Consider the following 24,202-nt stretch of genomic DNA (forward strand, 5'->3'; position numbering starts at 1 on the left):
AGTAGATGGCCATAGATGTTCCAGAATGCCTTATGGTAAGGAGAACAACGGAGAGTACAGCCATGAGGTCGAGGGCCATTGAAGATGCCAGTCCTTTGCAATCGGAAGGGCGACCATGCGAGCAGCTTGAATACAGGCCTTGCTGGGAGCCATGGGGAGGATGACGGCAATAGATCGTAGGACTGTCGAATTCTACATGAACTATTAACAACATATACGCAGCAATATGTTGAGTTCTCCACGGATTCTATACACACCTAATCGAATTGGCTTAGGGCCACAGCATCACGGTGGTGGATAACGACTTGAGGGATCAAATCTAACATTCATCATCCCAGGCTCTTCCTCATCGTCTTTCAATTGTGTGCCTTGCGGCTAAGAGCAAGTACAAAGAAGAGTATTCTTCGAGGTCTCTGAACTGACAGCACCCAGCGTGATTGCGGCAATCGGAATGTTCATTTCACCAAAGCGAAGGTTGAGGTCGAAGGACGTCTGATGGATGTAGTGGATTTCATAAACGCTAACGCCGAATCGAGGCCCGAACTTTCCCGCTGCAGGGTCCACCGCTTGCCGAGGATTAACCGATCAATTGCTTGTAAATCCACCATGTCTCCAAACCGCAGCACTCAGGATGATCCACATAAGATGGCGACAGGAACGATAGAAACGAAGGCAGACGTACCGCCAGAGGAGAAGAAGCCGGCGAAACTCCCACCGGGCGTCGTACTAGGTCCGGACGGCAAGCCGTAAGTAGGCTTCCCGCGCGATGGCGTCACAGCTCAGGTACTAACGTCGCTCCACTCATAGCTGTCGTTCGTGCTCGTCCGGCGCCGCATTCAAAGCCTGGTCGTCCTTGATGAAAGGAGGTGTCGCAACAACCGCACCGGCTGCCGCGCAGGCCGTTGCGTCTACACCATCGGATTGCCCGCCGGATGTCGAGGAGCTTGGCCGTGCGTCCTGGACCCTTCTGCACTCCATAACCGCCACGTATCCTGAGAAACCTTCGCCGCAGCTGCAATCCGAGACCAAAACATTCATGGGAATATTCGCAAAGCTATACCCCTGCTGGTACTGCGCAAAGGACTTCCAGCAGTGGATGCAGGACGAGCGGAATGCGCCGCGCGTGAGCAGTCGAGACGAGTTTGGGAGGTGGATGTGTGAAGCCCACAACCACGTCAACGTCAGGCTGGGGAAGAAGGAGTTTGACTGTACCCTTTGGGAGGAGCGGTGGCGGACCGGCTGGAAGGATGGACGGTGCGACCGAGCCTAGGAGGAATACCACTGCGACGGTGCCGGAGGGCTGTATGAATACCGTGTATAGCGAATGGGGTACAAGCACAGAGCGAGCATTAGACTTGGGCGTTATAATGCAGCATATAGAGCGGCGTTAGGAATACCACTCCCAGTTTTTCGAGCCAAAACATCTGAATGTGGCCTCAGGAGCCAGGGTCAAGAGTTATGTGTCTAGTTGACGGAACGAAAAACAAGTCTGCAATGAAGGCGGATTGTCTATCAACTAGGAGATGGTATTGTAACTATTCCTGTTGCCAGACTATGCAACGTTTTCTCAAATCAAGTAGACGCGAACGTGTGCATCCACCTTGCAGCAGAAAATCGACCGTGCAGATTATGGAGTGGGTATCACCGTGTGCTCAGACCAGCTGCACGAATCACCGCAGATGCTGCTATGACGCTGCAATCGCATTCAATCATCAAACAAATCACTCATCGCATGATCTCCTGGTAAATAAGAACTTTTGACACGTCAGCATTTCCGTAACATAACTGCTGTTATAGACTTACGCTTCAACTGTTCCTTTGTCAGGTTGTCCTTGTTCTTGTCAAAATCGAAGAATTCCTCGGGGATGGGATCAGCCGTAGGCTCATCATCAGGGTCATGGTATGGCTCGAGATATGGGTGCTTTAGTGCCTCCTCGACAGTGATGCGCTTCATGGGGTTGAAGGCAAGCAGCTTCTCCAGAAGGTCCAGGGCGAGGTCAGAGGTCCTTGGGAACATGGCCTTCCAAGGAATCTTCTTCTTGAAAGGCAGGGAGCGAATGTACTCTCGTGCACGCCTAGACTTGATACCGTAGTAGTCCTCCATCGTCGGTGTGCCAAGGACATCCAGGATCAATGTCAGTTGATGGTGGTCTATATGTCGAGTCAGCAGGGGTCAGTGGCTTGGTTCATGAAACACTTACAGTCCTTTCCTGGGAACAGTGGTTTGCCACTAAGCATCTCGGCCAGGATGCAGCCCACACTCCAAACATCGATTGCCTTGGTGTACTCCTTGAACGTAAGCATAATCTCGGGGGCCCTGTACCAGCGGGTTGCGACGTATTCGGTCATGAATCCCGAGTTATCCTCAGTGGAAGCTGCTGATCGCGCAAGACCAAAGTCGCACACTTTGAGATCGCAGTTGGCGTTTAGTAGGAGATTGGAGGGCTTCAAGTCGCGATGCAGGACGTTTGCAGAGTGCATGGCCTTAAGAGCACGTAAAGTCTGATAGATGAAATACTGGCAATGGTCGTCGGAGAGCTCTTGGGTACGAATGACGCGATGCATGTCCGTTTCCATCAGCTCCTGTAACTGGTATTAGCGCTGACCCCCAATCTGCATTTGAATCATACACGTACTTGAATCAGATAGACCTCTGTGAATGTCTCATAGTTGCGGGGTTTCTGGATGTCGAGGATGGAGATGATGTTTTCGTGATTGAAGTACCTGAGGAGCTTCATTTCACGGAGAGTCCTCAGACAGAACATGGAGTGATCGAAGGGTGTGATCTTCTTGATGGCGACCTTTTGACCCGAGGGCTTGTGCAGAGCGGAACTACAATAACTATTAGTACCCAACTGAAAGAAAGTATCCTCAAGGTGCTCCCTTACCAAACAACGCCATACGCACCCTCGCCTACCACATCCTGGATGTCGTACTGCTCGGAGACGTTGAAGGAGATCCTTCTGGAGCTTCCGCTTGCCGCAGGTGCGCGAGACATGTTGGGACTCTGGGGTGTTATGAGCGCGGTTGCGCGTTATCCGAGGTGGAGAGAGCCGCACGCCGTTCCGTTGTCTACGAAGGACAGACGCGGGAGGTGGATAAACGAGAGAAGAGGTGTTGAATAGCGATCACCCTATTGCTGTTAGTGACATTGAGGCCTCCAAACTTGGGAAATTGAAGACAGGTCCGAAAAATCAACTTCACGCAACAAAGGCTGCTCTAATGGAGCCGCAAAGACGTAAGGGGAAAGCTGCAGCGGAAACAAGCGGTTCTACCATTGTACACTCGCATTGTATGCAGCCTGAAAAGAAACCCGAACGCACCTTCGCTATAAAGACAGCTAGACAATCGTCACCAACTGACAAAAATAACTCCCTGTGGCGCTCGAACGTTGCCCTCCCTGAGTAGAGCGGCGCTGTCGAAAGCAGCCGGAACGGCTAGAGCGGCGGGGGATCCCCGGTGAAGTTATTCGACGGTAAGGCGAGGATTAGGCAACCAAGGGGCGCAACGAGCGAAAGAGCAGTGAGCGAAGGTGTGTCGAAGGGTGAGGATCAACGCGCTCGAGATATTCCTGCGAGTGGGGGGGTGTGAGGTGTGAGTTTCTGGGTGAGGAGGGAGGGATGGGGTGGACAACTGATGTGGGGTCGTCCGGGCGCGATTTTGGGTGCCGCGGCGCTAAGCTGAATGTGGGATGGCGTCGAGGATGCGGATGCTCTTCAACGCAGGAGACGGACGGTGCAGAGGAACAGAACGAAGCTCCAAAAAGGGGGGCTTTTTGGCAAAGTGGTCTCAGGGCAGCGCTGATATATCGTGGTGCTGGACAGCAAAACGCTCATCCCAACAAGAGTCCAGGTCTCCCCTCTTCCAAAGCTGCACTAGCCGCCGGACGCGTGAGCTAAGGTTGATTGGTGTGACTCTCCTCGCATGTCAGACGCCTCCAGGGGCCCACCAACCCATTCACCATCCAGACATGCTCTCTTTGCTCCTCCCAAGGCACCTTTGCCTTTTCAGCACTGTCTCCACCGTTCCGTCTCCTCATGTCTCACCTCCATCTCCGAGCTTCATTGCCACCCACCTGTTGTCACCACGCCGCAAAGCAAAAGCAAGTTCTCCTCAGTGAGGCCAAGCATCATAGGGTCCTATCTGAAACCATGGGAGCTCGCAGACTTCTCCTTAGTCTGACCTCTGAGTCTATTCATACATAGCTGGTACCGGAGGCTTACCTAGAAACCCCTCAACATTATCAGGAATAATGCGGCTATACTATCACCCGACATTCCTTAACACCCTCGCCGTGTGACATGGCCAACCTTTCATCTTTGCCATCCAGCCGTCATCCATCTTCAGCAATGATGCTGTGCCTCCTGATGCCACTAGGCGCCGAAACCGCCATGTTCATGCCTGTCCCCTGTCGATCAAGACCCTAGCGTTTAGGATGGAAGAATCTGAGACCTTCCAGAAGCCCGCCGCGCTCGAGCCGACCGTTTCCGTACTCAAAAGCTTCACCGTGGTACCATCTGAGTACATGCCCTAATACCTGTTGTGCAGGCTTATTGTCCGTGTTAATGCTCTCTGTGGTTGTCTATGATAATCAATCCCTAGCATCAAAACACGCAGATCGAGGATGACGAGTCACATTCATCTCGATTCTGATGAAGTACACCAAGTGGCAGACGGTCCAAGCATTCTGCTCTTACCTAGATACCTAGCAATTCGCAGACTACCCTAGGGTAGCGTAGCCCAACCCATCGTCTGGCATGCACATGACGGTTCATCCTGTACATAGGTATTCTCGTTCAAGTGGTCTTTTGGTCAACTACACACTGTGGAGGCTATCTGCTTGTGTACTTCGGAAGATGTGATCTAGAATATTTGATAATAGACCTCATCAACCCCACGTGTGATCCTCTACGCAAGAGAACATATCCATGTAGCTTCCACGCAAAAGTTCCGCTCCTCCATCGAGTACTTCCACAGCTTTTCTGAATCAGACCCATACCGCACTGCGCCGAGTTTGTCAGGTCTTTCAACTCCTCCAGCTTGCATAAAACCGGTCAAATGGCCACTTAATCCTTCGCTCCTCGAGACCTCCAATGACTTCCATTCACCTTTGAGACCTTCGTTTAAAGTCGAACATAACAAGATTGATTCCCGCTTCAACACCAAACATCCATGGTTCTACGTCTTTCCGATAAAGTGGATCTTGGAATTTAGACAAGCAGCATGTCTTCTTGTTAGGTCGCTTTTCACCCGAATGCAGTGGATATTGAGCGATTATGACAAGATAGCAAGAAAAGTAGAAGTGCAGACATGCAACCAGTGATCGGTATTCAAGTCAAATGGTTTCTGTTCACCTCGGGAAATATGTGGCCCAGAAACTGTCCTGGTCCTGCATGAGGGACGACAGCACTGCTTTTCGGCTTCATAGCGCCACACCAAAAAATCGCGCCGTGTGCTTGAGTATTGGGCACGGTGGTAACGTTCTTTCGGGAACTTTTTTCTCACCAGTTCTTGCCATGTTTATGTGCTGATGTGTCGTTTGTCAGGAGCGAGGAAGATAAGAGATGGCACCGAGTCCATAGAACATTGGAAGCGTTCATTCTTGAGAGGACGCGGAAAAGACATGTTGAAGTCGTTAGGTCGGCGAAGTGAGTTTCGTAAGAATGCCGTCATATGGGGAACGATGTGCAAATTTCTCGTTATCCAGGAGCGGAAAGAGCAAACTCCATCATAGAAGGGCGCTCAGAAAACTAGGTATGTGGAGAGCAAAAGTATGAGCGCCCTCAACCAATGGAGGAGATTGTATACTCAATTATGCGAAGGAAGCCTTAACATGACCTTTGTTCTTGTGTTTGGGTATAATATGTCAGGACTTGTAGAGCCAATAAATGTGTAGATTTGAAATTGTCCGTTCCACATAGAGATGCTGCTGAACATTCATAATTTCGGCTGTCAGAAAAACACTGAGAAGGCACTGCCGTTGACCCTTTTAATGCTGATACCTCCACTCCCAATAGGTAATCGTGAGATTTGATTTTCGAAATTCTCCATTGTCTCCCCTTAGCATTTTTTCGATCGTCACTAACTTGCTTTCTCCGTAACAACATAATGTTACGAGTCCTGTTTTTAGTGATAGGCGGGAAGAGGGCGGGACGACATGTCGTGTCTGGAACTATATTCCATTTCTTGAATCGGAGCTGTCGGTATTTGCGCACTCAAAACGCGTTTTCCATAGCAACGACCTCTTCGGATTCCCAGCAAGCAAGGGTGGAACCATCACGGTTTTCTTCGAGCGCTTTAGGAACATCGAATACCTTCCAATTTGGTATCTTAAGAAGCTCATTAGGGTAGACAGTCGAGTGTGCGCCGAATAAGTCCAGAACAAGATCTAAGAACCCTAGGAGAGGACATGTACTGACGCTCCGATACGGTGCCTTGACAGTCGCAACTAATTCCATTTGCATTGGCCTCATGAAAAGTTTTAGAAGAAACATGGAATCGTCCTAGCGAGGCTCCAACTATGATAAACAACATGGCCCGAGAGAAAAGAACATTTTGTTTCTTTGTGTTCTTGTCGTGTATACGAAGGTCTCACCAGCGTGGCTTTTCCCAAAGACCATCAGTGTTTCTTCGCTCGATTAGGTTTTTAAGCTGGCAATGGCGGGCCATGGGCCATACCTGACCATCCTCTATCCCTACGCAAAGTTCCGACCAACCGTCATGACTGCCCGACATAAAATTTTTCAGGCTTACAAAAGGAAGTCCATGAACCGGTAACCGGGAAGATATCGTTGTTAAACTCCGAATGGAATCGAACATGTGATATATCTCCAGTAGATTTGAGTTTCGGTGTTCGAGCACATTCAAGATTCTTGTTTATGGTTGTAGGTTCACTACAAGGGAAAGCGACACGCGCGTCCTTATATCCATGATGCTCGTCCTGTTCGAATACCAAAGACAGCAGAATGGAAACGGCATGGAATTGCGGTATACCGTTCTTGAGGTCGAGAAAACCAAATCTTTGAGAAGAACAAACGCCATCATCCAACCTCTCTGTATGTTTTTCGATCCGCACGATTCCATGAATGTGTTTGGAAGACGTTCACAATCTAGCTTTAAATCCACACATATTGTAACATCGTAGAGTTTTAAATTTTCGGGGAAACACCGACGCCCCACACATGGCGCTTAGGAACCGTGCTTGATATTCAGTGAGCAGTCCCCGAGGGACAGGTGCGTTGTTCATAAATCGTGTATGTGCGATTTCGGAAATGTGTCAATCCCCAAGTAACCGCTGGACCGACATTTCCAATTTTGCTCTGATCTTTAGTCCGGTCAATCTAGGTTTCAGACAAGGAATGTCGCCAGAGGAAGAAACGAGAGGTGTCGACATAGTTGAGCCGTACTGGAGTTCTTGAGGGAACGGTGCTTCTTCATGAGTCTAGTTGTCCGCTCTTTGTGTTTGAGCTGCACTGCCTACTTCAGAAAGCACTTACATGCCTCCATTCGCACTCATGTTTTCAACGAGCTCGCCGAAGGAGAGATGCAGAGACATTCGAATAGCTTTTATCAGCTTGTCGTCTTGGGGACATAACTTGAGAACCCTGACAGTTTGATTTTCGGTGGATCCTGTCAGAGAAATATGGATTCTAAACGCATAAACAGCATTCCCTCCATGACGTTTCCGGTTCCTCTGATTTTCCCTTTCAAGTCTTTCCTGGGAGGAAGACATTAATTAATCCCTTTGATATGTGCTTCCGGGAGAACAGAACATGACAGAAAGACATCGTTGATATGATGTTCAAACTTGTTCGGTATCTGAGAGATATGCCCCAAGCATGTGGTTGTCCTCAGTGGACAGAAAGAAGACAATATTACAATAAGGTCCAGTTTACAGGATTGTAAGGGACATTCTGGAGGTGATACGGAATCGTCATTATCTCCATGAAGAGCTTGGTTTACTGGCGCAATCCGGGATCCATGGAATTTGAATTTTGAATTTCGAAATCCGGAATTCATGGAAAGATTCCTTTCGCCAAAAATGGGAGGTGAATGAGGCTGAACATAACATGATCTCCGGCTTTCTTTCTTTTCTTTTTTTTTTTTTCTCGAAAACCCAAACATGTAACAGGAGACGATTGGTAGATTTGGGTCAGAATACAAAGGTGAACAGTACAAGTAGGGGAAAGAAAGAGACGAGCGACGAAGGAAGATGAGGAAGCCTTTTATACATGCCTGGTGTCAGCTGATGGATGTCACGCGTGGATTGACAGAACATGAGCAGGTTTGAAACATTTTCTACAAACAAAAGAGTCCCCCGCATTTTTTGAATGCCCCGTCTACCCTACTTCTCCATCCCCTTCAGATAAACTGCATACCCATCCTCCAGCAACTGCCTATCCTTCCTCAGCACCTCTCTCTCGTTCCCCTTCATCCACTCCGCCAGCCTCTCCCTCACATCCTCATCCGCTGCGCCCAGGATCCTCACAGCCAACAGCGCCGCATTCGTACTATTATTGATCCCCACAGTAGCGACAGGCTCGCCCCTCGGCATCTGCGTCATCGAGTACAAGCTGTCCACGCCATCGAGATGCGTCGCCTTGACGGGGACACCGATAACCGGCAGCGTGGTCCAGGACGCGCACATCCCAGGGAGATGGGCCGCGCCACCGGCCGCACCGATGATAACTTTAATGGTGGTTTCTTCGGCGCTCTTGGAGAATTCGCGGAGCCAATCTGGCGTGCGGTGCGCCGAGGTGATGCGCACGGTGAAGGGGATCCGTAGCTTCTCGAGGATTTCAAGACCGGGTCGGAGGACGGGGAGGTCAGAGTCTGATCCCATGATGACGGCTACGAGGGGATCTTCTTTGCGTGGAGCTTCGTTGGGCCCCAGGGCTTTGCCCTTCATGTCGTCGACGAGGTCGATGAGGGGTTGGATTTCCTTTTCAGCGGCGGCGAGAGTGGGCGCCGTGACAGTGATGTGGCCCATCTTACGGCCTGGTCGGGCTTCACCTTTGCCGTAGAGGTGTGTGGACGCATTGGGGAATTCGAGGGCCTTGTTGGCGACCTTGATGTGCGAGTCCGGTGTGTTGCCTCCTAGGATGTTGAGCATGATGGCAGGTTCTCTGAGTCTTAGTCCCGCCTCCGGGAGGGGGAGATCCAGAATCGCTCGCAGGTGGGCTTCATACTGCGAGATGGGACACGCCTCGATGGTGTAGTGACCCGAATTGTGCGGCCGCGGCGCAATTTCGTTGACCAACAGACTCCCATCCTTGAGCAGAAACATCTCCACGCCGAAGACGCCCTTCCCCTCGAACGCCCCAATTGCTTTTCTCGCCAGCTCCTGCGCTCTCTTTGCCGTCTCCTTCTTCACGTGGCGCGGCGGCGCATACGTAAGTTTGCAGATACTGTCCTCGTGCACAGTCTCGACGGTCGGGAACGTAAGCACTCCATCCTTCGTCTTGACCACCATGACCGCAAGCTCCATCCGGAAATCCGCCCAGCGTTCCGCATACAGCGGCCGGTCCCCCAGTGCCTTGTACGCCGCCTCGACCTGCCCAGCGCTCCGGACGACAAAGTTGCCCCGTCCATCGTACGCCTCCGTTTTGCTCTTCAGCATATACGGATACCCGAACTCCGTTCCCACCTCTTTCAGACCCTCCATTCCTTTGCCCTCCAAATCCACACTCTCGGCAACCGCAACCCCGTGGCTCTTGAGGTGCTGCTTCTGCGCAAATTTGTCCTTGATGATGCGCAGCGTCCGCCAGCTGGGTTCGACCGTGACCTCTCCGGATACATTTTCCAGCATGTGCGTATCTACATGCTCAATCTCCACAGTTACTACATCGCTTGCTTGTGCCAGTCTCTTCACTGCAGCTGCGTCTTTGAAAGATCCCGCGATGTGACCGTCGTGCGAGGAGACTTGCTTGGCGGGTGCGCCTTCTACGTCCAGCACATTCACTTGAATGTTGAGCCGATTCGCGGCCTCAATAAGCATACGACCCAGCTGGCCACCGCCCAGCAGGCCTACTTTCCTTTTGTCTGCCATAGAGGTGGTGTGTGGTAGCGGAGGGGCAGAGAGAAGTTGCTGTATGGAGCTCACTGGTTTGACGTTTTGTTGCAGGGATATTTGATACAGATCGCTGGTTGGCTGGCGCGGCAAAATCACAAAAAATTATAGTCTGGCGGCCTTTGAGAGAGGCTGGCCGAATTACACTTCAGTTAACAACCCAATCGTCCTCTCTCAATGCGCGGCACAAAGGGTATTTGCAAAGCTTGTACATCACGATTTGGAAACGAGCAAGGTTGTAAATGGTATGTTCCAGTTGAAGTGCTCATTGTGCGCTTCACTGTATGATGGACATTGACTATCATTTTTTTGACCTCACTAAGAGCCCTTCCCAGACATGATTCACGCCTTGTTTGAACCCAGCCGACCATGCCCACGCCGAAATGAAGAAACCATTCCATTCTCCACAGTCGCTTACACCTTGAAACCGCGGGATCGTCTGCGGCCACGAGCACGCTCGAACTTGCGACCCTTGCTCTGCACGTAGGGCTTCTTGTTCTTGTGGGGACCGAAACCGAAGTGCTTGACGGCCTCGCGGGAGTTCTTGGGGCCACGGAGGAGGAGGGTGTTGGCACCGGTCGGGGCGCGGAGGGCGAGCTCGTCGATGGTCAGAGCCTCACCACCGGCAGCAACAATGCGAGCGCGGGCGGAAGAGGTGAAGCGGAGGGCCGCGACGGAAAGCTTGGGGATTTCTACCGCATGTCAGTGCTGCCTTGGCCTGGAATTGAAAATCACGAACCCAGAAGACGGTTGTCGTCAGTGACGGTGCCGACCTGGTCTGATGTTAGATGAGTCCACCCTCAACTGAACCGGGAATTCGTACGATGACAATGGTCTTGTCCTTGTGAGCCTCCGCAGTGTGCTTATTGGCAACCGTCAAGACGATCTTGGACAGGCTGACCGCTATTCAACGGTTAGTCTGGCCTATGTGCGAGAATGGCGCGTGGGGGTCTCTTACGAGGGCGGTTGATCTTGGACATCATGAGCCTGCGAAGAACGGTCTTGTTGAAGGGGGCATCGGTGCGGCCTGGCCATTGCCGTCAGCGAGGATCGAGGTCAATCGGATGAGTTGCACTCACGAGCCAGGAACTTGTAGAGCCTCACAAGCAGCCTAACATAAGGGTTCTCGCTCTTCGGGACCCCTGCGTTACGATCAATACCCGCAGTCTAGGAAATCATGCTGCGTCCTTAAGGACAGCTGGGCGCCAGCGCATTTCTGCGCCGACTCGACGGGGAAATCACATACTGCGGTGCCCGTCTCGAACATGATGCCTCTTCAGATCGATACCCTAGGAAATAGATATTAGCGAACGCTCGCTGAGAATGTCGAATGCGGGATCAGAGTATATCGTAAAGACGTCGCGAGCGATTGAGATTTCCACGGAAAATATATCGTATCGCGCGAGCAATCCTTCGCAACGGCAGAGGACCGTCTTACCATTCTGATTGACGATTGGGGGTGTCGGCGTGGGTTGTCGTGTCGTGGTCGTCGCTTGAGGTCTCCATGTGCGAATTTCGATGCAGTGGTGTGGGCGGTCCTTAGCGGGCTTGGCAGGCAAGCTCACCGCCTTTGGCAGAACTTACGAGCACAAACAAGCACTCTGACGGCAACTCCAACCTGGGCACGCGAAGAAGTCTTTAGGTCAAATGGCAGATTATTGTATGCACGGTACAGCTTTATGTTCTGCAAATCTCTCATTGCGACAGAGTTGAGTATATCAAATATCTCCTTGGTATTCATCGTCACCGTTGCAGTCGCGCGTAATGGCTTCACAAATGGCACCCCAATTCCCTCTCTATTATCATTACATACCTGTTCTGTATATACCCATTACATGTCGTCCAACTCCGCTAAGACTGTATATATGACAATACCAATGCGAAGTTTTCGCCGCTTTCCGTTACAACTGCGAGGCAGGTCAAGAGATGGGAAAATGGGAATGTATATCTATCCCTACACTCGCCTGGGCACTGGATGAAAGCCTCTAACATCACCGAACGAAGACACAGCGCTCGGAGGAAATGAAAGTTTGTCTATGCCGTCAGCTGTACAATAGCCCTGCCACTCCCAAACCTGAAGCAATACCGGTAAGAAAACAAATATGTCGAAGAAGAATGGAGCGCTTCGTCTTCTCTGGTGGTATGCAGCATACCCCTGAACTAGCCGATGGTCGACGTGCCGGAGATAGGATGCATCATCATATGGCCTTGTCAGCAACATAGGTGCCGATGCCGTCATAGAGCTTCTTGGTGGATTCTGGGGCGATCCTGGGAGCGAGACCACCAAGAAGAACAAAGAGGGTAACTGCGACAAGGGCGAAGATGAGTAGCTTCCGCGTAACAGGACGGGCAGCGCCCATCTCAGCCCATGCCATGCCGCCTTGACCGATCAGTTCCTTCATCTTCTGCGCGCCGAGTTTGTAGAACATGAGGCCCACAAGAGCAACGCCGTAGCCGAACGCCTGGAGAAGAGTGACGGGGTCGCCGAAGATGATCATGGAGGCGAAGACGAGAAGGATATCCTTGAGGACGCCCGAGAGGGTGAGTACAAGAGATGAGGTCCGGCCAATCTGCGCACAGTTAGAAGCAGGTTGTGCAAAGGACATGTGAAAACACGTACCAGGAATACCACAGAGACGTTGAGCATAAAGGCAACCAGAGCGTTGAGCAGCAGGTTAAAACAGCCAACACGGTAGATGTCGTCCATGCCCATGCGGGGCATCTCGTAGAAGAGCCAAACGGCCCCGTTGATGATGGCACAGGCGGGCGCATAGTAGTAAAGCGACACGAGGGGATCCATCTTGAACTCGTCAGAGCTCAACAGGCGCTGCACCATGACCAGGCGAACAGCCTCGAAAATGATGCCGGCAACCTGGAAGAGGAAGCCGATCATGACGAATTTGATCTCGCCTATCGATGCAATGATGACACCGATCACGATCACGGACACATTGGCAAGAGTCTTCATATCAGCTTTGCTGACGCCCATGAACCAACTCGAGAGGAGAACGGCGACCGGAGTTGTAGCCTAGGGAGAGTAGAGTCAGTGTCAGGGCTCGCGGCTATGGAAGCAAACATACCTTCAACATCTGAATGAAAGCGACGCTCAAGTACAGATATGTCTGGTTACCGCAGATCAAGCTCAAACTGAAGAATATGCCAATGGGAATGATGGCGCGAAGGTAGACGCGACCTGTCATGGGAACCTTTTTCCTCGAGTCGAGAATGGTGGTGAATCGCGCCATGAGCTGGGTAACGATGGTTGCGAAAAGCAAGTGCCATGTTGTCAGGAAGATGGGGAACTCTGCAGAGAGCATATTAGCTTCTGCGGCACCGGATTCCGGGGGGGTTAGGAGCCATACCAAACTTTCTCGACGACAAAATCCATTTGTTGAAGACAATGACACTGGAACTCAGTCCTATCCAGGCCCTAGATGACGGTTAGAATCCAACAAGAAGGCGCAGCGATTGACGGGTGAGAGGCGGCGTACGCGACGTAGAAAGCGGGATGTAGCTTGTCTGATGGTTTTTGCGGCGTCTGGAGATTGGGATTGACGGTTGGCAGGACGGGGGCGGAGGTGTCGCGGGCGGCCTCGACGGAGGAGCGAGTCTTCTCGTCAGACATGGCTACAGGAAGCGCGAAAGAGAGGTCGGTGGAGAGGTATTTCTTCAGAAAGCCACCGTTGGGATGCTAGGCGTGCAAAGGAGCAACTGAGTTGGCTGGTGGGATCGGGATGTCAGCGGGCTGACCAGATGGCGCAGAATGCACTGCGGGAGGTCAACGGGGATGAATACCTCCGTACGGGCTGACGGAGTACAGAAACGGCGGCGTCAGACAGCGAAGGAGCGGATGCGCCGTATGACAGCGGGCACGGGAGAGAGGGTTGGTGGTGGTGGTGGTGGTGGTAGTGGTGTGCAAATCTTTGGGGGGAGGGGAGGAAGGGTGGACTCTCTCAGGGTGCACAGTGAAAAGAAGTAGCGGGAACGGGGCCAAAAGCAGCTAGAGCGGCTTGGCGAGATGATTGGGCAACCTTGGAACGGACAAGCCGCGCAACCGTGGACGGCCCTCTGTACTGTGTACTGTACGTACCTTCTACGGAGTACAGTGCCAACAGTACTCGGTAGTATACCCAAATATGACGGTGCACAGAGTCCGCAGTAAGTTAGTTGCTTTGGGTGACACCAGCTCGGCCCGCTGCGAAGAACCGCAGCGGTGCAGGGTACGGTGTATACATACACTGGTACCTTCATTCAATGTACTTTGATAAAAGAGGCGAGCAGCCGGGCTAGCCCGCAAGGTCGCCACTGCCCCTTTTGCGGCCAGACCCTGGCCAGGCGTGGTAGGCGTGGTGGCCGGGGAACGACGACTAGCGCGCGCCCGTCGATATTTATTTTCAGACCCGCCGACATCCCCCGCCGCATCACTATCACAGCTCCCACGCCCCCCAATCGCACTCCTCTCCTTATTCTTCCTCTGCTACTGCTGTGTTCCTCTTCGATCGTTACATGCTCAACTACGCACGTCAGACCTTGAAGCGTGTTCCATCTTTTCAGGAGTTGCTGCAAGGGAAAATGGGTTCGACCAGGGAAGAGATGTGAGGAGGCCCGCACACCGCCCCATGAACCGCCTCTAACAAACACCCCCCACAGCAACGTAGACGTCCTCGTCATTGGCGCTGGCCCGACCGGCCTGGGGGCAGCGAAGAGGTTGAATCAGATTGTATGCTTGTCTGTGTCAAAAACTTGGGTTGAGCGCTGCTGATCCTCATCCTCAGGATGGCCCCTCGTGGTTGATTGTAGATGCCAATGAGACTCCTGGCGGCCTGGCCTCAACCGATGTCACCCCTGAGGGCTTTGTGAGTGCCTCCCGTCGCCATCAATCCTCATTCCTGCGCATACTGACTCCATCCCAAGCTCTACGATGTCGGCGGTCATGTCATCTTCTCCCACTACAAGTATTTCGACGACTGCATCGACGAGGCTCTGCCCAATGCCGACGACTGGTACACGCACCAGCGCATCTCCTACGTCCGCTGCAAGGGACTCTGGGTCCCCTATCCTTTCCAGAACAACATCTCAATGCTGCCAAAGGAGGATCAGGTGAAATGCATCGAGGGCATGATTGATGCCGCCCTCGAGGCCCGCGTCTCCAACACCAAGCCCAAGGACTTCGACGAGTGGATCTTGCGTCAGATGGGCACTGGCGTTGCAGACCTCTTCATGCGCCCTTACAACTATAAAGTGTGGGCCGTTCCCACCACCAAGGTGAGGGAGCTGATTCGCGTCTACGCATTCGACGACTGACCTGTTTGCAGATGCAATGCGCATGGCTCGGCGAGCGTGTCGCCGCTCCCGACGTGAAGCGAGTCACCTCCAACGTCATCCTAGGCAAGACCGCAGGTAACTGGGGTCCCAACGCAACCTTCCGCTTCCCTGCCCGTGACGGCACCGGCGGTATCTGGATTGCCGTTGCGAAGACCCTTCCAGACGAGAAGAAGCGATTCGGCGATCACGGTGCTGTCACCAAGGTTGACGCCGATGGCAAGAAGGTGACACTAAAGGATGGTACAGTGGTCAACTACCAGAAGCTGATCAACACCATGGCTGTTGATAGTCTGGTTGAGAAGATGGGCGATAAGTCGCTCATCCAACTCAGCAAGGGCCTCTTCTACTCCTCGACTCACGTCATCGGGGTCGGTCTTCGGGGCGAGCGTCCTGCAAATATCGGCGACAAGTGCTGGTTGTACTTCCCAGAGGACAACTGCCCCTTTTACCGTGCGACCATCTTCTCCAACTACTCCCCCTACAATCAGCCGCAGAAGGACGTCAAGCTCTCGACTCAACAGCTTGCCGACGGCTCAAAGCCCAGCTCTAAGGAGCCCAAGGAAGGACCGTACTGGTCCATCATGCTCGAGGTGTCGGAATCCAGCATGAAGCCCGTAGACCAGGCCAACCTCCTGAAGGAGTCTATCCAGGGACTCATTAACACCGAGATGATCAAGCCTACAGACGAAATCGTGTCCACCTACCACCGCCGTTTCGACCACGGCTACCCCACTCCGTCGCTGGAGCGCGAGGGCGTGCTCAAGGAGCTCCTTCCCGCTCTCCAGGCAAAGGATATCTGGTCACGCGGTCGCTTCGGTTCCTGGCGCTACGAAGTTGGTAACCAGGACCACTCGTTTATGTTGGGCGTGGAAGCCGTTGACAACATTGTCAATGGTGCCGTTGAGTTGACGCTCAATTACCCCGACTTCGTGAACGGTCGCCAGAACACGGAACGCCGCCTCGTCGACGGTGCTCAAATTTTCGCCAAGAACAAGAACAAGAACAACAAAGCTCTAGACTAGATTAGTGGAAACGAACATGTCGATGCTGGCATGGCATGATGGGATGAAATCCCGGTATAGGTTGCCGTTGTGCTTCTGGGATAGGAGTAATGAACATTTTGGGTGTAGCCGCAACGATTGATATGATGGTTGTTTATTTGGGGGCTATCTGGGAGCGGGTTCATGAGAATATTTTGGCATGGCTGCAGTGGCTCGCAGGAGACGTATCTTCTCCGTTCAGCGTAACGTTGTCTACAACCTTCCAAGGTTGGAATGGAACGGTGTCGCTTTGGCCCGATTTAGAGATAGACGTATAGATGTATGGATTCTAAGAAGAATTCCCGGGGAGGAACGCGCTTGGCTCATCGGGGAAGTGATTTGTGACCGGCTCGAGGGGTTTCTCTTCCGTTGACGCTTGCCACCAGTAGGGGTAAACCCTATGCGGATATTTTTTGGATGTGCAAAACAGGCGTGCTACGAAAACATTGCCGTGACATATCCCAATTGGAAGACGGTCTCTGAAACCGTCGAAAAGGTCTAGAAGACGTCTTCTAAACTCACTTGCGGTAACGTGTGTATGCCAAAGAAAATGCAGCGCGAGCAGAAGATACCGCACCCACCCTCACATGAATAGAACACTCCGGCAGAAGACACAGAAGACAGGTGTGCATGCTACATAACATACGTCGTTACTCGTTATGTTATTCATGGTCATTTCATTCCTCATTGCCATCCCATCATTCATGATTAATTCCTTCCTCATCGCCATGTCAGTTCCTCACTCATCATTATCCAGTCCTCCTCGCATTATCCTTCTACATGGTTTTGAATTTATGCAGTGCAGGAATGAAGATGCGAAGAATGGAAAACATCAATCCTTGCCAACGCCAAAACGCCACCAGTGAAGTGAAACCCGGAACTCTGAAAATGCAGAATGAGATGTTACCGCTCGCGCTCGCCTTATCCTACAAGACAAGCAGAACACCAAAAAATGCCGCTAATGGGAGAAGACCAACATGCACGAGCAATTGAGAGGCCGCAGCAGCCGGGGCTGGAGGAGGCGATGATGTTGTCGTTGGGCCAGCGCCTTCACCCAATCTGGTACCAGGGGCAGTACCAGAGGGTGCCGCGGTCGTCATAGTTGTGAATCCGCTTTGGCCAGAACTGGTACTGACCTGCACGCGGTTAGGCTCGCCAGAGGACTCCGAAGGCGAAGGAGCAGAAGATGGCGTAGATGAAGCGGGAAGGGATGTCAACTGTACACAAGTCGTTAGCACTTTGCAGCAAGCGGTCAAGGTGGGTGAAAGGAACGCGGCTTACTGACAGGCGCCGAGCTGGGCGGGACGACTTTGCCAGAATCCGTGACCGTCCACCCGCTGGGAAGGCCGGGGTAATTCTCAAAGGTGCGACTCACAGGCTGATCAGGAGCCTTGGAAACCCAAGGGTAGACGTTGGGTCTCTCATATGTTGAGGTCGGCGCGAACGGGATTGGCTGCCCCGTGGCTTGCGAGGTGATGGTAGGAGCATTAGGGTCTACCGCACCCCCTCCCGAGTTGATTTGGCCGCCAACTGACTTGATGGACTGCCACGTCCCGCTTTGGTCCCCGTAGATATATTGCGTTCCCGTAGAGTAGTCAGACACCCTCAGCGACTTGACCTGCATGGTGAACGGCCCTTTGCTATAGTCCGTGGGTCCCCTAGCCCACTCGATGGTGCCAGGGGCGTTAGCTGGATCACCTCCGCTCCACGCGCCGATCTTGATCTGCATGGGTGTTTGCGGATACTGGCCCTTTGAGTCGGCGGGTACAAGCGACCTGACCGTCTGGCCATCAATCTGCCACACAATCTGATTTGCAGTCCATTCGATGGTGTACGTCTTGAAGCCTGCCTGGCTCCCGGGGTCGGCGTGGAAGGCACCACGGTCATACGTTGTTGTTTGGCCCTTGCCGAAGTAATTTGTCTGAACTTCGTCCGGCGAGGCGCCGAGCCACTCCCAATCAATCTCATCGAGGTCGTCCGACTGCATGACAAAGCTGCTAACAATCCCCGCACCGGGCGCAGCCTTGAGGACGACTTCGACCCTCCCAAACATGATGAACCATTTTGACGTCAACTGAGGGGAGTCACCGGACTTTGCGACTGTGAAGGATACCCCGTCGGAGCCATATGTCGGGTTGCCTTGAGGCGTGAAGCTGTCGGAGGGGGAAGTGAAATCAATGTTGACTGTCCTGCCCAGTGCGGAGTCTGGCGGGCAGTCGGATCGCAGAGTGGGATTGCAGTTGGTATATGTTTGTGCCGCTATGGGGGCAAGGAGGTACGCTAGAGCGACCGTTGCTTTTCCGGGGGACCGCATGTCGGCGGTGAAGAGGGTTCGACGGCAGGCTGTTAGTGAAGGGGAGGTTGCTGTCGAACTGATTTGAGTTGAGGTGAGCCGAACTCAGAGGCGAATGTGCTTATGGAAGACTGAAGAAAGCAAAAGTGGTAAGAAAGGGTCAGAGTACAATTGGGAGGATTACGATGCGGATGTACTCGGTACCCAAGACGAGATAGCGAAGGTGGAGTGAGGAGGACAAGGAAGCGGACCAGGGAAGTGAATGTTTATAAGGATACTGTGTGGTGAGAAGGACGGGCGAGTCCAGCCACTCTTTAGTCCGAGGCTACGAGACTACGTGTTAGCTGTGGTCAACAATGGTGTGCATCATCATGGCGTGTCCAGTCTCGCCGCTGGCGTTGGTTGGAAATACTCGAGGTTGGAGTCCTGCGGAGACCTGGGGGGCTGGAAACCCAGCCACATGCAACACAATACACAACCGAAAGGTCTGGCCCATAATATTTCAGCGTCACCCCACCCGCGACGTGGAGAACATTGTGAGGTCGGCAGAGAAGAGGGTTCCGATGATGATGGTCGGACGAACTGGCGTAGATAATCAAACAGCTCATTGGCTTTGCAGCCCGGAGAGCTGTTCTTGTAAACTCAAAGGTGTGGAGAAGGATGTTGTTGATGATCCGTGGACCGCGAGTCATGTCTTGGCAGCTTGGCACGGTGCACCGCCACAGGAGTGGCTGTACAGATCCTCAACACCACCACACAATCCATCTTGAAGCCGAACACGGAGCAAGGGTTTCGCCAGGTCCACGGCCATTCTCAAGGGCCTGAACAGAGTACTCGGACATCGTCTCGCTCGGAATCAAGGCGAAAGGATCCTGCATCCGCATCTCCGCTCTGCGTCTCTACTTTCCTGCCGTTCTGCACAGTGCAAAGTTTCTCCACTTTGAGTCACATAGATCTAAAATCCACCACCATCAGCGTCTCACCAGGACCGCTGACCGCAACCTTCCACAGAAGCAATGTCTCTCACCAACGCAACCCCGCTAGAAGTTGCGCAGGCCGCCCAATTGGGCTCCAGGAAACTCGCCGTCCTGTCCACCGAGGACCGCAATGCCGCCTTGACGGCTATTCACCAGGCCCTCGCCGACGCAAAGGACGAAGTGCTTGCAGCTAATCGGAAGGACCTGGAGGCGGCCAACAAGGCTGCCGCCGGGGGACAACTCAGCCAGAGTTTGATCAAGAGGTTGGATTTGGGCAAGCCCGGAAAGTATGAAGATATGTTGCAGGGTATCTTGGATGTGCGCGAGTTGGAGGATCCTAGTATGTGGCCTCTTGCCTTCTTCTTGTTTCATAACAATCTCTCTTTTTCCTTTCTGCCAAATGCTCGCTTTTTGAGCACTTGTCTGTTCCGTCAATTCCCCGTTCGAAATTCCAAGCCTCCTTGGAGCAGAGCCAAGGCGCCCATTGTTGCCCCTGAACTCTCTGAGAATTTCAATATGCCATCTCCATGTCTACCGTTTAGAGCTCCCTGGTCGCTTCGACACTCTCGTACACCTCGTTTTCTGACTGCATCGCGACCCCACCACTGATCGCTTTTCCGAACAGTAAACCGCACTACTGCCCGCACCCTCCTGGACACCGATCTCACTCTCACACGCGTCACCTGTCCCATCGGTGTTCTCCTCATCATATTCGAAGCCCGCCCTGAAGTTATCGCCAACATCTCCGCCTTGGCTCTCAAATCCGGCAATGCAGCTATCCTCAAAGGCGGCCGCGAATCATCCAACTCCTTTGCCGCCATTGCATCCATTATTTCCCGTGCGCTACAGTCTACTGCTGTCCCGAGCGATTGCCTGCAACTCGTCCAAACGCACGATGTAATCAAGGACCTTCTCGCGCTTGACATGTACATCGATCTCTGCATTCCTAGAGGCGGCAATAAACTGGTACGATTCGTCAAGAGCTCGACCGCGATTCCTGTGCTCGGCCATGCAGACGGCATCTGTTCAACATATCTGTGTGCAGACTACCCTGTCGAGAAAGCAATCAGGATTCTCGTTGACGCCAAGACGAGTTACCCCGCTGGTTGCAACGCTGTGGAGCAGCTTCTAGTCGACGAAGATGCTTTGGGTCGGACATTCCCCGCCGTTGCGAAGGCGCTGCTAGAGAAGGGCGTCTCGCTGCGATGCGACGAGGCATCTCTAGCTGCCCTTGAGAATGCCAACATTGGCGACAAGACCAGCGTCCAGGGCGCCACGGATGCCGACTTCCATACCGAGTTCTTAGACCTCATCCTCGCAGTCAAGTCTATCAAGGGAGTCGAGGAGGCGATATCACATATCAACGCGCACTCTTCCCACCACACCGATGCCATCCTTACGCTGAATGAAGACGTTGCGAATGCGTTCCTCGCCGGTGTGGACTCTAGCAGCGTCTACTGGAATACCTCGACTAGGATGGCGGATGGCCAGCGTTATGGCTTCGGCACCGAGGTTGGCATCTCGACGAACAAGATTCATAGCAGAGGCCCTGTGGGGCTGGAAGGTTTGACGATCTACAAGTGGGTGATTAAGGGAGATGGACAGGTTAGTGCTGACTATGGAGCTGGAGAGGGAAAGAGGAGATGGAAGCATGAAAGGTTGCCCGTTTCGGAGGGTGACGAAGTGGCGAGGTCCGAGGAGGAGAAAGAAGTGTTGAGGAGATTCAGGACGGGTGAGATTAGACTATAGCTATACCACAGTAATCGGTTTCAATCTCCTACCTTGAAAGGGTAAACTTCTATGAATAGTTTGGCAGAGTAAAGAGACACCAAAAGTTCTGCTCTTATGGAGGCGGAGCATGCAAATATCTGCACCATCCTTGAGCTTGGGTCTAAGAACGAAACCACTTGAGTTGATGTAGATCTCCAGGTCAGCATGTGCCCTCTCGAATAGACACCTCGTGGACTGATGGAAGGTGTGGATGGTCCGTGCTCTCAACAATCCGTCAATTGCAAGTCCAACGCTTCCCCACATGATCCGATTCCCATCATCGAAGTTGCATACTCATTACTTTCGTAGAGCCATCGAGCTGTCGTTTTTCTTGAAGCGTATTCAGCTCTGGGAGTAGCCGCTTTCCAAGATCTCTACTGTGAGCTCACACGCTTCGGAGTCGTGTCTGGAAGACACAAGTCGCTTTGTTTCTTCCTTCTGATATATCCACTGAAAAGGAGTTCATTCTGCTAGAATGTAGAAGATGGGGTTGATTATCAACCTCTCGGTCGCCCTCATCGCACTTCTGCAGGGAGCATCAGCAATATGGCCGATTCCTACTTCCTACGAACATGGTGAATCCGTCCTGTTCATTGCTGAAGATGTGTCGTTTCATTGGACCGATACGGATGAGGTAGGTAGTCTAGAGTCTCATTAGCTCGAATGCACAATATGAGACTACTATCCTCACATGCTCCTCGGTCCGTTTCTAACGTCCGCAGTTATATGACAAGAACGTTCAGAAGACATTTCAGAGGCGGTTTGCGCAAGACGACCAATGGTGGTGGGCAAGCGGGAATGTGTCTTTAAAAGATGGGCAAGGAGTCACAGGCCAGGAAATACAAGACTATGCCATCAAACAAACGCATCGTACCATTTTCCAAAAGAGCTTCGTTCCCTGGAAGTTCCATGAGAGGGGCTGGAAAGAGCCTGACTGCAAAGGAGCGACTTATATCGAATCCATATACCTGGAGCTCCAACGAGAAGAAAAAGAAGAAGAAGCCGTGAAGACACGGGTCGGCGACGTAGACGAGTCGTACAGACTTTCTCTCACAGAAGACGGAAAGGCAACGATCCGTGCAAACTCTAGCGTTGGAATTGCCAGAGGTCTAAACACATTCACCCAACTCTTCTTTAAGCATACCGGAGGCGGAGCGTATACGCCTTGGGCACCTGTGGAGATCTATGACGCCCCGGTATTTCAGCATAGAGGTCTCAACATGGACGTTGCCAGGCAATGGTTTCCAGTCGCGGATATAAAGAGGATGATTGATGCGGCGGCGTACAACAAGATGAATCGCTTTCACCTCCATGTCACAGACTCGCAATCCTGGCCTTTGGAGATACCGTCGCTTCCAGACCTTGCTGAGAAGGGAGCCTACCGTCCAGATCTGGTGTACTCAGTGGACGACTTCAATGAAATCCAGCGCCATGCAGCTATACAGGGTGTGGAGCTGATTACGGAGATAGATATGCCAGGCCATACGTCTTCCATCTGGTTCAGCCGGCCGGAACTCATCGCCGCGTATAATATCCAGCCTGACTGGAATACGTATGCTGCCGAACCACCGTCTGGGACACTCAAGCTCAACTCTTCTGAGGTGGATGACTTTCTCGAAACACTGCTCGATGATTTGATACTGAGGATATCTCCCTACTCCACTCACTTTCACACTGGCGGGGACGAGGTGAACAGGAATGCCTATGAACTGGACGACACGGTGCGCTCGAAGGAGTATTCCGTGCTACAGCCACTGATGCAAAAGTTCATTCACCGTAACCATGACCAAGTCCGCAGACTTGGACTCACACCTATTGTATGGGAGGAGATGCTGTTGGAATGGAATCTTACTCTCGGCAAGGATGTCATAGTGCAGAGCTGGCGCTCCGATGAAGCCCTTGCGCAGATTGTGGCCAGAGGTCATAAAGCTCTTGCTGGGAATTACAAGTACTGGGTAAGCCGCTGCGCACATGCTCTGTCTCATGAGTGAGGTCTAACACTCAGCAGTATCTCGACTGCGGCAAAGGCCAATGGCTGGATTTCGATCCGTCAGTGGCAGCGGACCACTGGCCTTACAATGATTACTGCGCCCCCTTCCATAACTGGCGTCTGATTTATTCCTACGATCCCCTTGCCGGCATCCCATCTTCCCACCAGCATCTCGTCATTGGCGGGGAGGCACACATGTGGTCTGAGCAAACCGATCCGGTGAACCTTGACCGCATGGTGTGGCCACGAGCGGCGGCAGTTGCAGAGATACTGTGGAGCGGGGCCAAGGATAAGGAGGGGCGAAATAGGAGTCAAATTGAGGCGAGTCCGAGGTTGAGTGAGATGAGAGAAAGGTTGGTTGCCATGGGAGTGGGTGCAGAGCCAATCCAAATGCCATACTGTTTGATGGAGGGAACGCAGTGTCAGCTGGGATATAAGCCGTGAAGAAGATGACAGCAGAGCCCTACAGTATGGCCCGACGGAGGGCTATTGGTGCCATGACGCCTCTTTACATCCCGAGAATGGCTTCTCTTGTGTAGAGTGAAGTATAGAGCAGCTTTGAAGTGAATGGATACCACGCCAGGTATGCATCATGCCGGAAGCGCTAGGCCCAGGCAAATACTGCATTGCTATGCTTGTGAGACTACTCCGTACTATACTGTTCTACAAGTACAGGTGAAGTGATGCTGACTCCACCTCCGCCTACATACCCTAGAGCAAGGGCCATATCATATTGTC

At 52.5% G+C, this 24,202-nt stretch overlaps 10 protein-coding genes across 10 annotated transcripts; 5 read left to right on the top strand and 5 right to left on the bottom strand.

Moving 5' to 3' along the window:
* The first annotated feature begins 608 nt into the window (after positions 1–608).
* EI97DRAFT_403059 (mitochondrial FAD-linked sulfhydryl oxidase-like protein ERV1) lies at positions 609–1,549 on the top strand. Its single transcript, XM_033796495.1, has 2 exons — positions 609–746; positions 808–1,549. The coding sequence occupies exons 1-2, from the start codon at positions 646–648 to the stop codon at positions 1,268–1,270; spliced, it is 564 nt and encodes a 187-aa protein (XP_033651422.1). The 5' UTR covers positions 609–645; the 3' UTR covers positions 1,271–1,549.
* Positions 1,550–1,765: 216 nt separating this feature from the next.
* Positions 1,766–2,998, bottom strand: EI97DRAFT_451955 (MAP kinase; the record flags this gene model as incomplete). Its single annotated transcript, XM_033800388.1, has 4 exons — positions 1,766–2,151; positions 2,202–2,583; positions 2,637–2,832; positions 2,889–2,998. 4 exons carry the CDS (start codon positions 2,996–2,998, stop codon positions 1,766–1,768), a joined length of 1,074 nt encoding a protein of 357 aa, XP_033651423.1.
* A 5,279-nt stretch (positions 2,999–8,277) lies between these two features.
* On the bottom strand, positions 8,278–10,084 carry EI97DRAFT_435532 (phosphoribosylaminoimidazole carboxylase). Its single transcript, XM_033798883.1, has one exon. The coding sequence runs from the start codon at positions 10,046–10,048 to the stop codon at positions 8,345–8,347; it is 1,704 nt and encodes a 567-aa protein (XP_033651424.1). The 5' UTR covers positions 10,049–10,084; the 3' UTR covers positions 8,278–8,344.
* A 216-nt stretch (positions 10,085–10,300) lies between these two features.
* EI97DRAFT_479474 (ribosomal protein L18e) lies at positions 10,301–11,358 on the bottom strand (the record flags this gene model as incomplete). Its single annotated transcript, XM_033802007.1, has 6 exons — positions 10,301–10,761; positions 10,809–10,842; positions 10,893–10,972; positions 11,028–11,096; positions 11,149–11,211; positions 11,316–11,358. Coding segments are annotated over 6 exons (567 nt in total), but the record flags the coding sequence as incomplete, so codon positions are not given.
* Positions 11,359–11,694: 336 nt separating this feature from the next.
* Positions 11,695–12,157, top strand: EI97DRAFT_137837 (uncharacterized protein). The gene has a single exon (XM_033793177.1). The coding sequence runs from the start codon at positions 11,749–11,751 to the stop codon at positions 12,046–12,048; it is 300 nt and encodes a 99-aa protein (XP_033651426.1). The 5' UTR covers positions 11,695–11,748; the 3' UTR covers positions 12,049–12,157.
* Positions 11,844–14,004, bottom strand: EI97DRAFT_469127 (TPT-domain-containing protein). Its single transcript, XM_033801696.1, has 5 exons — positions 13,561–14,004; positions 13,432–13,499; positions 13,150–13,373; positions 12,690–13,097; positions 11,844–12,639 (listed from the first exon to the last, which is right to left on the bottom strand). Exons 1-5 carry the CDS (start codon positions 13,692–13,694, stop codon positions 12,268–12,270), a joined length of 1,206 nt encoding a protein of 401 aa, XP_033651427.1. The 5' UTR covers positions 13,695–14,004; the 3' UTR covers positions 11,844–12,267.
* A 491-nt stretch (positions 14,005–14,495) lies between these two features.
* Positions 14,496–16,825, top strand: EI97DRAFT_423160 (UDP-galactopyranose mutase-like protein). The gene is made up of 5 exons (XM_033797107.1): positions 14,496–14,664; positions 14,720–14,789; positions 14,845–14,925; positions 14,984–15,334; positions 15,385–16,825. Exons 1-5 carry the CDS (start codon positions 14,576–14,578, stop codon positions 16,414–16,416), a joined length of 1,623 nt encoding a protein of 540 aa, XP_033651428.1. The 5' UTR covers positions 14,496–14,575; the 3' UTR covers positions 16,417–16,825.
* Positions 16,826–17,580: 755 nt separating this feature from the next.
* Positions 17,581–18,748, bottom strand: EI97DRAFT_460566 (uncharacterized protein; the record flags this gene model as incomplete). The annotated part of the gene is made up of 2 exons (XM_033801123.1): positions 17,581–17,651; positions 17,716–18,748. The coding sequence occupies 2 exons, from the start codon at positions 18,746–18,748 to the stop codon at positions 17,581–17,583; spliced, it is 1,104 nt and encodes a 367-aa protein (XP_033651429.1).
* A 744-nt stretch (positions 18,749–19,492) lies between these two features.
* On the top strand, positions 19,493–21,577 carry EI97DRAFT_435537 (gamma-glutamyl phosphate reductase GPR). The gene is made up of 2 exons (XM_033798884.1): positions 19,493–20,044; positions 20,330–21,577. Exons 1-2 carry the CDS (start codon positions 19,744–19,746, stop codon positions 21,451–21,453), a joined length of 1,425 nt encoding a protein of 474 aa, XP_033651430.1. The 5' UTR covers positions 19,493–19,743; the 3' UTR covers positions 21,454–21,577.
* A 176-nt stretch (positions 21,578–21,753) lies between these two features.
* EI97DRAFT_403084 (uncharacterized protein) lies at positions 21,754–24,093 on the top strand. The gene is made up of 3 exons (XM_033796496.1): positions 21,754–22,108; positions 22,197–23,429; positions 23,483–24,093. The coding sequence occupies exons 1-3, from the start codon at positions 21,959–21,961 to the stop codon at positions 23,906–23,908; spliced, it is 1,809 nt and encodes a 602-aa protein (XP_033651431.1). The 5' UTR covers positions 21,754–21,958; the 3' UTR covers positions 23,909–24,093.
* Positions 24,094–24,202: the final 109 nt, after the last annotated feature.

The sequence above is a fragment of the Westerdykella ornata genome (assembly GCF_010094085.1).
Source record: "Westerdykella ornata strain CBS 379.55 unplaced genomic scaffold EI97scaffold_23, whole genome shotgun sequence".
Classification (NCBI taxonomy): domain Eukaryota; kingdom Fungi; phylum Ascomycota; class Dothideomycetes; order Pleosporales; family Sporormiaceae; genus Westerdykella; species Westerdykella ornata.

Coding starts and splice junctions, on each gene's coding strand:
- EI97DRAFT_403059 (XM_033796495.1), top strand. CDS start 646: ATGGCGACAGGAACGATAGAAACGAAGGCAGACGTACCGCCAGAGGAG. Junction 747..807: donor CTAGGTCCGGACGGCAAGCC/GTAAGTAGGCTT, acceptor CTCCACTCATAG/CTGTCGTTCGTGCTCGTCCG.
- EI97DRAFT_435532 (XM_033798883.1), bottom strand. CDS start 10,048: ATGGCAGACAAAAGGAAAGTAGGCCTGCTGGGCGGTGGCCAGCTGGGT.
- EI97DRAFT_137837 (XM_033793177.1), top strand. CDS start 11,749: ATGTTCTGCAAATCTCTCATTGCGACAGAGTTGAGTATATCAAATATC.
- EI97DRAFT_469127 (XM_033801696.1), bottom strand. CDS start 13,694: ATGTCTGACGAGAAGACTCGCTCCTCCGTCGAGGCCGCCCGCGACACC. Junction 13,098..13,149: donor CTTTCATTCAGATGTTGAAG/GTATGTTTGCTT, acceptor TACTCTCCCTAG/GCTACAACTCCGGTCGCCGT. Junction 12,640..12,689: donor ACGTCTCTGTGGTATTCCTG/GTACGTGTTTTC, acceptor AACTGTGCGCAG/ATTGGCCGGACCTCATCTCT.
- EI97DRAFT_423160 (XM_033797107.1), top strand. CDS start 14,576: ATGCTCAACTACGCACGTCAGACCTTGAAGCGTGTTCCATCTTTTCAG. Junction 14,665..14,719: donor GGTTCGACCAGGGAAGAGAT/GTGAGGAGGCCC, acceptor CACCCCCCACAG/CAACGTAGACGTCCTCGTCA. Junction 15,335..15,384: donor GGGCCGTTCCCACCACCAAG/GTGAGGGAGCTG, acceptor ACCTGTTTGCAG/ATGCAATGCGCATGGCTCGG.
- EI97DRAFT_435537 (XM_033798884.1), top strand. CDS start 19,744: ATGTCTCTCACCAACGCAACCCCGCTAGAAGTTGCGCAGGCCGCCCAA. Junction 20,045..20,329: donor GCGCGAGTTGGAGGATCCTA/GTATGTGGCCTC, acceptor TTTTCCGAACAG/TAAACCGCACTACTGCCCGC.
- EI97DRAFT_403084 (XM_033796496.1), top strand. CDS start 21,959: ATGGGGTTGATTATCAACCTCTCGGTCGCCCTCATCGCACTTCTGCAG. Junction 22,109..22,196: donor ATTGGACCGATACGGATGAG/GTAGGTAGTCTA, acceptor TAACGTCCGCAG/TTATATGACAAGAACGTTCA. Junction 23,430..23,482: donor CTGGGAATTACAAGTACTGG/GTAAGCCGCTGC, acceptor AACACTCAGCAG/TATCTCGACTGCGGCAAAGG.